The 12,796-nt window shown below is 37.5% G+C and overlaps 2 protein-coding genes across 4 annotated transcripts; both read left to right on the top strand.

Annotated features, from left to right (window-relative positions):
* The first annotated feature begins 1 nt into the window (after position 1).
* Positions 2–3,045, top strand: tbpl2 (TATA box binding protein like 2). Of its 2 annotated transcripts, none has more exons than XM_081347195.1 (7): positions 2–366; positions 764–1,128; positions 1,420–1,507; positions 1,821–1,912; positions 2,064–2,231; positions 2,350–2,444; positions 2,550–3,045. In XM_081347195.1, exons 1-7 carry the CDS (start codon positions 322–324, stop codon positions 2,624–2,626), a joined length of 930 nt encoding a protein of 309 aa, XP_081203321.1. In that variant the 5' UTR covers positions 2–321; the 3' UTR covers positions 2,627–3,045. The 2 variants fall into 2 exon arrangements, with proteins under 2 accessions (XP_081203321.1, XP_081203320.1); XM_081347194.1 differs by having other exon boundaries at positions 2,061–2,231; positions 2,550–3,010.
* A 202-nt stretch (positions 3,046–3,247) lies between these two features.
* Positions 3,248–11,731, top strand: atg14 (autophagy related 14). 2 transcript variants are annotated; one of them, XM_081347189.1, is made up of 11 exons: positions 3,248–3,332; positions 3,446–3,751; positions 4,388–4,450; positions 4,540–4,582; positions 4,699–4,780; positions 6,496–6,733; positions 7,875–8,107; positions 8,960–9,077; positions 9,242–9,332; positions 9,411–9,496; positions 10,284–11,696. In XM_081347189.1, exons 1-11 carry the CDS (start codon positions 3,271–3,273, stop codon positions 10,579–10,581), a joined length of 1,620 nt encoding a protein of 539 aa, XP_081203315.1. In that variant the 5' UTR covers positions 3,248–3,270; the 3' UTR covers positions 10,582–11,696. The 2 variants fall into 2 exon arrangements, with proteins under 2 accessions (XP_081203315.1, XP_081203316.1); XM_081347190.1 differs by having other exon boundaries at positions 3,288–3,751; positions 10,284–11,731.
* Positions 11,732–12,796: the final 1,065 nt, after the last annotated feature.

The following is a 12,796-nucleotide window of genomic DNA, read 5'->3' as shown; positions in this document are numbered from 1 at the left end:
TGACTGTTTACAGCGTTGTGTCTGTCTCCCTCTACTGTCCGGAGACTGCGTTGCATGAAAATATTTGTATTTTTAAGTTGTTATTTTCTGTTAGCGCAAAAAGCCAAAAAATTAGTAAGTGTGTTGTTTTATTACAAAAATATTTTATTTGAGCTTACTAGAAAGAACTAACTCCTCAGTTTTGATGGCATGATTTGTCACGCCTCTGTGAGTAGCTCCACACTTGATGCCAATTAGATCACATCCACAGCTACAGAAACACTAAGACTGGGAAACTTTACTTTATGGAAATCCGTTTTCTTCCAATGGACCATAAGGAACATGGATGAGGAGGCAGCCCTCGAAAATTACTTTGACCATACTCTTGTAAGTTGTTAAATTAAATGCTGAAATGCTTGTTTTAGGTGAGTATAATGTGTTATCTGAAAACATATCAACATTAGCGTGATGCACATGTTCCTATCACATAAATGAAGCAATTATAAATAAATAAGAAAATGTATAATGAAACATATGAAAGAAATACAGTAATAAATACATGTGATATGTTACAGAAATTAATAAACAGACAAATTATATATTGCTATGCTAGTCATACATTTAAGATGAGTAGTTAATTTATTGTTTTAATAAATGTAATTTACGTTTTTTAATTTTTTTATTTGGAATGTTGGTCCTCCCTAACAATAAATGTCTGTTAAACTTAATTGATTGAATAGATGCCATTAATGTATTTCTCACTTCTTCTTTCTGTTCTTCTAAGGGTTCATCTGATTACATCTTTGAGGGGGATCTGGGCCTACAGGGTCCTGCTTCTCAGCTCCAGGATTCCTCTTTCCTGTCCTCTTTAACCTCTCAGGAGAAAGATCTCACTGAGGACTTGGACCTGAGCTTCTTACCTGATGAACTGAGCACTCAAGATGAGCCGCCACAGGCTGAGAATGACAGCAGGAATGAGGACAGTGGCGTTTACACCGACTGTCCACCGAGAGAGTCGACAGAGGCAGATACTGACACCAGTAATTTTGCCAAAAACACCTCACAGTTCAGTCTCCCGATGACTCCCATGACTCCTATGACCCCCATGACCCCAGTGACCGAGAGTTCAGGCATCATCCCACAATTACAGTAAGACATTATATAGGGAAAATATGAAGAGTGTGTATCTGAGATTCTTTTTAGCATCTAACTTATGGCATCAAATAGGCCTAGAGCTTTTTCAAGCGTTGCAGAAAAGGCTGTAAAATATTTTGACTCCATAATTTCACCAAAACAAATGTCTGTAGTAAGTTACCTTTGCACATGTAAAGAGTGATTACTTTTGAACGACCCGCTACTGTATGCTAGATTTTAGTGAGGAATGCATCTGTTGACCAATGCCAGTCTATATTTTCCAAACCAGTTTTTGATAATACACAGGAATATTGTGTCAACAGTGAATCTTGCTTGTCCTCTGGATCTCAAATCCATTGCACTTCAAGCTCGAAATGCTGAATACAACCCAAAGGTACTTTCCTACTGAAGTTTATATGTACAACCCAGTATAGAACTGTATTAAATCATGGACAAACATTATGTAGCTTTCAGTTCCTGTAAATTCTGTCATTGTTTACTCTGTTGACATAAAGATTGGTATATATATATATATATATATATATATATATATATATATATATACATACACACACACACACACACACACACACACACACACACACACACACACACACACAATTTTCATGTTTGGGTGCACAATTTCTTTATGATAAACTGTTCCAGGTATTTTCACTATCATAACTCCAAATTTTGCTTATGTATAGCGTTTTGCTGCAGTTATAATGAGGATCCGTGAACCAAGAACTACCGCTCTCATTTTCAGCTCTGGAAAAATGGTCTGCACTGGAGCCAAGAGGTATACATAATATATATATTCAAAACTCCTAACTATGATGCATTAGGGTAGTACGGCTGTAAAACAGACAAACTTAGCTCAGAAAATGGTCTCACATGTCAGTGTCTTTTACCCTATATTTTCCTTTTCCTTTGTTTATCTTTCCAAGCAGCGAGGAGCAATCTCGCCTTGCTGCACGGAAATATGCCCGGGTGGTACAGAAACTCGGTTTCCCTGCCAAATTCCTTGACTTCAAAATCCAAAACATGGTTGGAAGTTGTGATGTCTGCTTTCCTATACGCTTAGAAGGCCTGGTCCTCACTCACCAGCAGTTCAGCAGGTCTGGACGGGCGTCTGTCTGTCATAAATGAGTTTGATGGTTACTGGCCCACAATATTATATGACTTGACTAGATCGTAACACCTGTCTTTAACCAGTCAACCATTTTACCCCTACAGCTATGAGCCGGAGTTGTTTCCTGGTTTGATATATCGCATGGTGAAGCCACGTATTGTGCTGCTGATTTTTGTATCTGGAAAAGTTGTGCTCACAGGTAATTCTCTAGCATAATCTAACTTAGTGCATCCTTAAAAACATATTTGGCGGCCATGCATTGAAATAATTTTGTAAATCTATTTTTATGTTATTATGATTTTAGGTGCGAAAGAGCGGGCAGAGATCTATGAAGCCTTTGAAAATATTTACCCCATCCTGAAAGGGTTCAGGAAGCAGTAGAAGCACTGCACATAATGCGAATATTTGTCTATAATGATGTGCTTTGTATGTGTTAGTGGTACTTCAAAGGTTTGAACGCAATATTTCAATCTAACTTTTGTTATTGCACTTTGTTTATTGTCTTTATGTTTACTTTGTAATGTCTGCATTAGTGAGGGTTGCTGAGATTACAGAGCATCCGAAAAGTGTACTGTAAAGAGCAAATGTTTTGTTAAAATATTCAGCTTTGCCCTATGTGGACTCTCGAATGGAGACATAAAGTATCCTCTTCAGTTATGACTATGTTTTGTCCCTATTGTACATGTTGAACTGCTTCTTGCTGATGCAGGTAAATAAACTTGAACACTTCTGTTTTGGATACTATTCATGTGTGTGATTTAGTGTAGAGTTTCTAATGCTCACCACGGCTGCTTTTATTTGATCAAAAATACATTAAAAACAGTAATATTGTGAAATATTATTACAATTTTAAATAACTCTTTTCTATTTGAATCTATTTAAAAAAAAAAAATGTATTCCTGGACAAAGCTGAATTTTCAGCATCATTACCCCAGTCTTCAGTGTCACATGAGCCTTGACAAATCAATCTAATATGCTGATTTGGTGCTCAAGAAACATTTTGGATTCAAGTATGGTTATGGTAAATGTTTCCCCCACCACCACACAGTACACACGTGACAGCACATACACAAACATACGTCACATGGTACGTAGGGCAGACAGCCATCACACACAGCTGGTTATAGAGACCTTAGGACCAGAGTTTTATTTTAATATTTTAAACACAAATCATGTAAATCTAACTTTTATTCTTCATAGTGCCTGTATCATCATGGCTTGTACCTTATCAGGCGAACCCCGGTCTTCGGGGCCTGGTGAAGAGCATCCAGAGCCTGGATCAGAGGCCCGGGCGCCCGCACGACCCCATCCGCCTCTGCAGCACCTTCAGCCGGCGTGCGCTGGCGCTGCTGCCGCGGTCATGGTGGAGGCGCTGGATGATGCAGAGGGGCTGTTTGTTGCCGTGGAGAGATGTCCGCTCTGCAACACCGCCAGACGCAGACTGACTTGCGCTCGGTGCATTCAGAACGGGGACTTCGTGTATTTTGACGGGAGAAATCCGGAGAGGTGTGTTTTTATTTCTTTTTTTCCTCTTAATTATTTACGATGTATGCTAATACAGTTTAGCGTGCTAGCATTTTTCAGTATTATCCCTTTCGCATCTTTTTCTTTTATTTAAGCTCACGTTTCCCCTTGATTTTAAGTGTTTTCGGGGTTTAGATGAGTTCTGTGAAGACACCTGTAATAGCATGTAGCTAATTCATGGCCCAAACATGCTAGCATGCTAACTGCTAATAATGTAAACAAACTGTCAGACAAACAAAGAGGTGCACGTTTCAGCTCTCTCTTTCATTTCTTGTCAGATGTCAGTGGCGTGGCTATTAAATATGTTTTAAATCCATAATTAAAAGTGTTGTCATGGCTTATTTAAGTTTTGTAAAGGAGCTTTGTGGCAATATTTGACATGTCAAACGTGTTGACCAAGGTTTAGCTGAGTCATGTTACCAAATGTGACAGTATTCTTATTAACTTAGGCTAAGTGTTTGTGTGTGTGTATATATATATGTATATATGTATATATATATATATATATATATATATATATATATATATATATATATATATATATATATATATTAACTTCCATGTTGTGGAATATTCTGTCTATTCTCACTATTTCTTTTTTTGTATTTCTGCTAACAGGTATTCAGAAAAGCTTGAAAGACTCCAGAAGCTGAAAAATGAAAAGGAGAATCTTCAACAGAGGTATGATATCAGCATCATGTGGTGCACAATCCAACATTGTCCACTGATAATACTCAAGTCTGAATGACTGAATTTTCCTTTTGTTTCAGAGTCATCAAAGCCATGGACAAGAAAGTCGAGGCAGACCAGCTTGTAAGTATTTTTGTTCATGTTTTAAGTGCTCAAATTTAAAGTTAAAAGATGATAAAAGATATAAACCTGTTTTTAAGCTATTTCTCAGCATCATGGCTGTGTTTTGTTTAACACAGAAGTGGAAAATCATGTCATGCAGGATGAAGATCCAACAACTCAAAGAGGCCATCTGCACTAGCAATGAAGAAGTCAAGAGTGGTGTGTATCACAATAAAAATGATCCCATGACAAAAGTGTGTAAACATGCCAAAATTTTTGGCACCCCTGGTAAATATGATCAAATATGGCTGTAAAATAAATCTGCATTGTTTATCCTTTTGATTTTTTTAATAAAAAAATTAATTAAAGTAAAAGAAATGAAAGTGGGGGGGAAATCACATTATGGAATAAATGTTTTTCTCCAAAACACATTGGCCATTAAAGTTGTTGGCCTTTAATTCAATACTTGTTTTAACCACCTTTTGCCAAGATAACAGCTCTGAGTCTTCTATAATGCCTGATGAGTTTGGAGAACACCTGACAGGAGATCAGAGACCATTCCTCCATACAGAATCTCTCCAGATCCTTCAGATTCCCAGATCCATGTTGGTGGTGTTTCTCTTCAGTTTACCCGACTCGTTTTCTAAAGGTTTTCAGTTCAGGGGACTGGGACGGCCATTGCAGAAGCTTCATTTTGACACAATTTTTGTGTTGATTTTGATGTTTGCTTTGGATCATTGTCCTGATGGAAGATCCAGCCACGGCCCATTATAAGATTTCCAGCAGAGGCCGTCAGGTTGATTTTGATCTGTTGGTATTTGCTAGAATCCATAATACCATGTATCTGAACAAGATGTCCAGGACCTCCAGCAAAAAAATATGCCCACAACATTATAGATCCAGCAGTGTATTTCACCGTGGGCATCGGGTACTTTTTATCCCTGTTGCACCAAACTCATCTGGTGGGTTTACTGCCAAAAGCTCTTTTTTAGTTTCATCCAACCATTAAAACCAGGTCCCTTTTGAAGTTCCAGTCGTGTCTGACTAAATATGCTGGAGTTTGTTTTTGGATGAGCGAGGAGGATTTTTCTTGAAACCCTCCAAACAGTTTTGAGGTGATGTAGGGGTTGTTTGAATGTTTTTTTTGTTTTTTTTTTAGGCTTTCTGACCCCAATACTCAACTAATCTCTCCAATTCTCCATCTGTGATCCTTGGAGAGTCTTTGGCCACTCAAACTCTCCTCCTCACCGTGCATTAGGATGATACATACACATGTCCTCTTCCAGGAAGATTCGTAACATCTTTAGTTGATTGGAACTTATTAATTATTGCCCTGATGGAAATGGGGATTTTCAATGCTCTAGCTATTTTCTTACAGTCACTTTCTATTTTGTGAAGCTTGACAATCTTTTGCTGCACATCAGAACTATATTCTTTGGTTTTACTCATTGTGATGGATAATTAAGGGAATTTGGCCTTTGTGTTTCCTCATATTTACTGTATATTCCTGTCATAGCTGGACAATTTCATGTTCCTAGTCACCCTGGTGTGCTAAAAAAATGTACATATTAATGGGAATATACTTCAAAGATATTTTACTCGTAAAAATCTGGGTTGCCAGTAATTGTGTCCAACATATTTTAGAGAAAAACATTTATTTGATAATGTGATTTCCCCCCCACTTTTAATTCCTTTACTTCAATGAAAGGTTAGATTTTTGCAAAAAAAATTGAATGAAAGATCAAAAGGATAAATAGTGCAGATTTATTTTTACAGCCATCTTTGATCATATTTACCAGGGGTGCCAATAATTCTGACCACAACTGTATGTAAGTTCTCTCTTGTCCTTAAAGTAGAAAAAGGCTGAATAATAATAATAATAAAATAGCAGTCTGTTGTTTGATGTCATTATTGTTTCTTTTTCTTGACTTTAGGCAGGGAGCTGTTGTTGCGTTCCCAGGAGGAAGGGCAGCGGCTGCAGCGCAGGGCCAGCCGACATCAGGAAAAGAGGGACAAAATTAAGCGGCACAACCAACGTCTGGGCGAGCTCCTGGAGAAGAGATCCAAAGAGCTTCAGGGGAGGCTGGGTGCCCTGGCTGAGGTGCGGAGGGAGCACATCCTGGAGCTCACCACTCACATCTTCAACATCCAGGAGGAGAAGCAGGGCAGCAGGTCAGAGCAGAAATATACTCTAAGCAACATCAAAATATATGCATAAGCACAGTACATGGGGATGAATATTTTAGCTGAGCTTGTTGCAATGCAGTCTGGAATGGTCAATACTACTGTTGATTTTGGCCAAAACAAGTAAACTAGTAGGAGTAGAGTTAGCGATATGCTCCATAGTACTTATTTACTTGTTTATTTACTCATTTATTTATTTACTTACTTTCTTCATTTTATTATCATGGGAAATGAGAATTTTGTGTGCAAAGATGGAGTTGGTGATGAAGAAAAATGTTGCGTCGCATAGAAATATTTCCCCCAAAAGGCGAGTCCCAGGATATCACTGAGATTTATGCCAGTGAAGGATTCTCTAACCACAGTCAATTATTCCCTGAAAGTGAAAACAAAAATCGACCGAGCTTTTGGCATCTGACCCTGTATTAACAGCGTATTAATTATCTGACACGACGAGAGCTGAATCTACCTCAGTGCTGCTAATAACGGTAGCCTATATGTTAATTTATTGGCTTAATATATATTGCAAATAATTCACTACTGTTTAAAGATTGTCCAGTACGTTTTTTTTTTTTAAAGGGATTAATTCTTTTTATAAATTAATACTTTTATTCAGCAAGAACGCATTAAATTGTTCAAAAGTGACAGTAAAGATTGTTACAAAAAAGTATATTTTATATATCAGCATATTAGAATGATTTCTGAAGGCTCATGTGACACTGAAGACTGGAGTTTCTGACTCTGAAATGTATTAAAATAGAAAACAGTTCTTTTAAATTGTAATATTTAACAATCTAAAATATTTTTACTATATTTTTGATCAAATAAATGCAGTCTTGGTGAGCACAAGATACTTCTTCTTTCAAAAACATAAAAAAAAAATCTTCCTGACCCTAAACTTTTAAACAATATTGTATATTTTTTACCTCCAGATATACCCACCATAACCTCAAATAGTCATGCTGAATTCTCGCTTATGAATTTGTCCTTTGAGGTGGACACATTATTTCATTCGGTTGCTCCTGGGTCACTGTAATTGGCTTACTATCACTTGGCATTGATAGATCATGAACTAAACTTTGTTAGGCCAGTTTTTGAATGCGTCATCATCTCAAGTGTTTGCATCCTTCAGGGACCCTGCGGATCCTGTCGTGGCTGAGTATGACCTTGCTCTGACCTCCAGCACCGTCAGTGAACTCGCAGAGGCGAGGCGAACCACCTATCACTCAGGCCGCTGGATCTGGGACGATCAGAACGGAGAGACGAGCATCAGCATCACTGGGCCACACGTCACACTTCCCAGTAATGGAGACTGCTCAGCCTATTACAGCTGGGTGGAGGAGAAGAGTGGGAACCAGGGGCCAGGTACAGAATTCACAGATCATCACTGTCACATCCCTGTTTCTCAAACACTTTTAAAATACTGCATTAAACGGTATTTATCCAAAGCATGCGTTTTTAAATCGCACTTTTAAAGTTTTTCAACTTGTTACTTGGTGGTGTTAAAGCATCAACCAACCAAATTTTATTTCTCAGTGCAGTGTTAGTTAACCCAATTGACCTCAGTTTTTCAGTGAGTTCTTTGTATTTTTATCCTTTTATTTTTATCATTTCATTTTAAATGCTTTCAGCTCCCCTTTATTGGAAAGAAAATAATATGTATAACAAATACAGTATAATGCCACAATCCAACAACCATATTCTTTCCATGCTCTTACCATAGTTTAGACATGTTGAATTTCAGTGATAATTGTATTTCATTATACAAAGACTGGGAAATGACTTTAGGTTTAAGAAGAGTACAGTATGGATTTGATTTATAAAACTGTAAACAGCTAAACATTTAATTGATCTCATAAGTCAGCACACTATCTTTGGCATGCTTATTTGTGACATTATATAAGTCATTTAATGAAAGGAAAAATGTCTGATTTATTAAAACATGTTGTTTTGAAATCATTATTTTGGTAACACTTTACAGTAAGGTCTCATTTCTTTTTAAACATTAACTAATATGAACTAACATATTCATGGTATTTCACAGTACATTAACTAATGTTAACTAACAACTTTTGATCTTAAAAATATATTAGTAAACATTGAGATTAACATTAGCTAAGATTGATAAATGCTTTATAAGTATTATGTTAGCTCATGTTAACTGATTTTAACAAATGAAACCTTATTGTAAAGTGTTATCTATTATTTTTTGTGTAGAGTTGGACCACATCAACCCGGCACACACCATCAGTGCCGCCCTCTGTTATGCCACACAGCTCGTCAATATCCTGTCTCATATTCTGGATGTCAACCTTCCGAAAAAGTTGTGCAACAGGTTACAGCCGCATGTTTATTGTCAAACCTTCAGTTAAAAACCTCAAAGCATCTGTATTTTTACACAAGAATGTGACAGAAAAATCTTCAGTATTTAAGTTTCATTTCTAGGGTTGTTCAGCTCAGAGACGTCTGATGAGTCCTGTATTTCTATTTTCTCTGCAGCGAGTTCTGCGGAGATAATCTGACTCGCTACCGATTCACCCGTGCCGTAAACAAGCTCAACACCAACATCCTGCACCTCTGCTTCTCCCAGGTAAAAACTGAGAACACGCTGAGTCTGATCTGAGATGTCATATTCTGCAAATACCTCATGTTTATACTCTCTTCTTAGCATGTTGACAGCGAGCTGCTTCATCCTCACCACACTTTGAGGAATATCATGTTTCTAGTGTCTCCAGCAAACAAGAACCTTGGCAGGTGAGAAATTACATTGACCTATTTCTTAGCGAGAACAATGCACTTTCAGATTGTCCATGTATGTTACAGCCCACTATTCATGATCAAATTCTAATAGATAAAATCAGGTCCCATCCTAATTATTTGACACTGATTTTAAACGCGCATAACAAATGTATGCACTCAATTGAGGTGGATACATTTTTTATCCGCCAAGACATGCACATAAACTATGACGGAAACACATTTACTGAATGTAAACAAAAAAACTGACGTGACTATGCCTCAAACAGAGGATGTGATTGGATGACTGCTCTAACCAGCTGACCAATCACATCGCACAGCATCTCAAATGTTGGTTTGATCATTCTGAAACGCCTGAGCCAAAGGCTGTCATCAAAAAGAATTGGTATAATGACCTCCCAGAAGTGTCTCGCATGATTTGCATTCACAAACACCAGGCATCCAAACACAAGATAACATGACAGCGTTTATTGCATTTCATTTGTGCCCTCTGAGTTGCAACTCATTTATGATGGAGGAAAAAAGAGCTACAGTTTCTTCCCTGACTGTGGCAACTTATTACAGAAATTTTTCGCCAGTTTGACGATTTTTTTCTCTTGAACACATGGGATGGAAATGCTACTTTATTTGCAAATTTTGGTGCAATAAGTTAAATTCGCAACTTTTGGTGGAAAAATAGCTACTGAAGACTGCTGAAAATTCAGCTTTGCCATCACAGGAATATAAAATGAGTAGTATGATTATTAGTGTATGTCAGCTTTTCACACTCTTGTTCACTGCGTAGAACGGGGCCGTTTGAGGTGAGCGCTGACTTGGAAGACTCTATGGAGTTTGTGGAACCAGAGGAGGCTGGACCTGTGGAGGAGAGCGGAGACGAGGCAGTGACGGATGAAGAAACAGACTTGGGCACAGACTGGGAGACGGTTCCAAGCCCTCGCTTCTGTGACATCCCCTCCCAGCCTATGGATCTTTCCCAGAGTGGCATGCAGGCTTCCCAGCCAGTTGGCAATGCAGGGGGCATGATCTCCTCCGCGGCCGCCTCCGTCACGTCCTGGTTCCGCGCCTACACCGGGCAGCGCTGAGATCTGGTGGATGTGGGGGTGGTTAGAACTATGCAAACACCCTATTACTGTCACCCACATTACTTGTCAACTTGCCTGTTGGGGGAAATAAAGGGAAGTTTTCATCTGACTGCTCATACTGAATAAAGTAGAAACCAGAGTGAAGCATGTGTTCCTCAGAAACAACATTTTGTGTAGTTTTCTTGCAGGATGGAAGAGTGTAGTGAACTACTTTTACATTTTTGATCTTTTGTAGCTCACATTATACTGTAGACACCAGTCAACTTTATTCAGTGTACATTGCCAAATATTTTTGTGAATCGGTGAAGAAATTGTACGTTCAAAGCATCGTTGTACAGACTTAACTGTGCTAGAGTTTGAATGATCGCACCTTCTCACCAGCTTTTCAAAGAACCTTACTGTGTAAATGTTGCTGGTTTTGTCTGAGAGTGGCAAATATTATTGGTTTCTTGTTTTATTAGATTATTCATTTACAAGAGGAATTGTATTTTATGAATAAGTTTTTCCCTCTTTAAATTTTCTGAACCACTGCAAGCTGCATTGGGCATAAATATCCAGCATTGGTACCCAGTGGAGGAGAGGCTGTCTTGTCTACTTGCTCTTAGGATTTATGTACAGGTTTATTTTTTTCACCACCTTTAGTTGTTGAAAGAAAAGAAATGCATATTTAGTTTCATTTTAGAAAAGATTTATTTGTATTAGCAGACACCCTCAATTATTAAATTCAATACCTCTCTGAAATGCAACAGAAATGAAGCATTATTCCAGTATAACTTCGTAACTTTAATACACAGTTACATATGAAGTATTTGGTCTCAGTGCAGTTATATATCCTCTTCTCTGAGACATGCAAAGCAAAAGACAAAGTGTGTATGTCTGAGTGCATTCCAAACCTTTTCACTTAACATTCATTACCTTGAATAGTTTCAATGGGCTACACTTTTTATACATTTAAAAATGACCCAAGTAAGTTAAAGATGCATCAAATACTAAAATTAATAGTACGTTTGGCAAAATGCATATCAGGAAAAATATGTTTTATGCTACAATTAAATTGGCCAGCCCCTAATAGTGGCCACTGTATTGAGATCAGCTTACGCGTGGATGAGAAATACATCTGTGCATAGATTATTTCTAATATGGCAGTGGTAACAAAACTTTAGTGTGATGCTGCAATTCATACCAATATGCATTAGTATGTCCAAGACCAGTGTCACTTAAAAAAAAAAAAAAAGTCATTACCAATTCAGACAGTATTTACCATTTTAATTAAACCTTTGATTTTTATAAACTCAGTTAATTTACTGCCAGCTTACTAAGATAAAAGGCATACCTAACTAACCAACAGAAATGTCCAGGCTTTTTATTGCCCAGTATCTTTCACTCAAAAACGTGCATTTGAAGTCAAAATCCTAAATGAAAGCTAATAGATAAAGAAATGTGCCTTTTCAATAGTTCATGTAAAAAATTTGTAATGTACTATAAATTCAAACGTTCTACCCCATGAAGTCCAATAAATACCTATCAGCTAGCAATTAACCACTAAGTGTTTACACTAATCTAAAAGAAAACGTATGGCTAACTGGCATACTGTGTAAGGTTGTTTTCTGTGGATTCAAACAGTGCAAACATGCAAAAAGGAGAGCAGAACACAGGTTACAAATTCTTCAAGATATACTTTATTAAGGTAAAATGCCTTAACAGGCAGAGCACAGCAATGTCATTAATAATTTTTTAAAATCTGACACACTTTGGAAAACAGTATACTGCAATTTTCTTTTCTTTTTTTCAGATGGTGTTCAGTTAGTTACTGTCAAAATAGAGAAACTCTCTTCCCACATTCAAATGTTTCCAGTCAAGAAACAATACATCATACATATCAATACTTAAAAATTGAGAAGAATATGCATTACCTGTTCACAGGGGTTAATCAGAAGAGTCCCACTTGCAGAACAAGAGTGACCATTTCACATCGGTATCTTTATACACAAAGTTAGCATAAAAAGTACAAGGCGTTTTACCCCATATTAAGATTAAATGCATTTCGTCACACTCGTGCCATCATTCATCACCATTATGATATATAAGATTCTGTGCTATGTACAATGTAAACATCTGGGCTCAAAACAATCTCAAAAAGTCAATCCCATCAAGTCGTGAAGCCATTGCACCACCTAATATCCCAGGACTTATAAGAGATGATAACGGAAGATGG

Source organism: Scardinius erythrophthalmus, assembly GCF_964197995.2.
Source record: "Scardinius erythrophthalmus genome assembly, chromosome: 19".
NCBI lineage: Eukaryota > Metazoa > Chordata > Actinopteri > Cypriniformes > Leuciscidae > Scardinius > Scardinius erythrophthalmus.
Note: the sequence above shows the minus strand (reverse complement) of the source record. Positions and strands in the feature narration are given on the sequence as shown.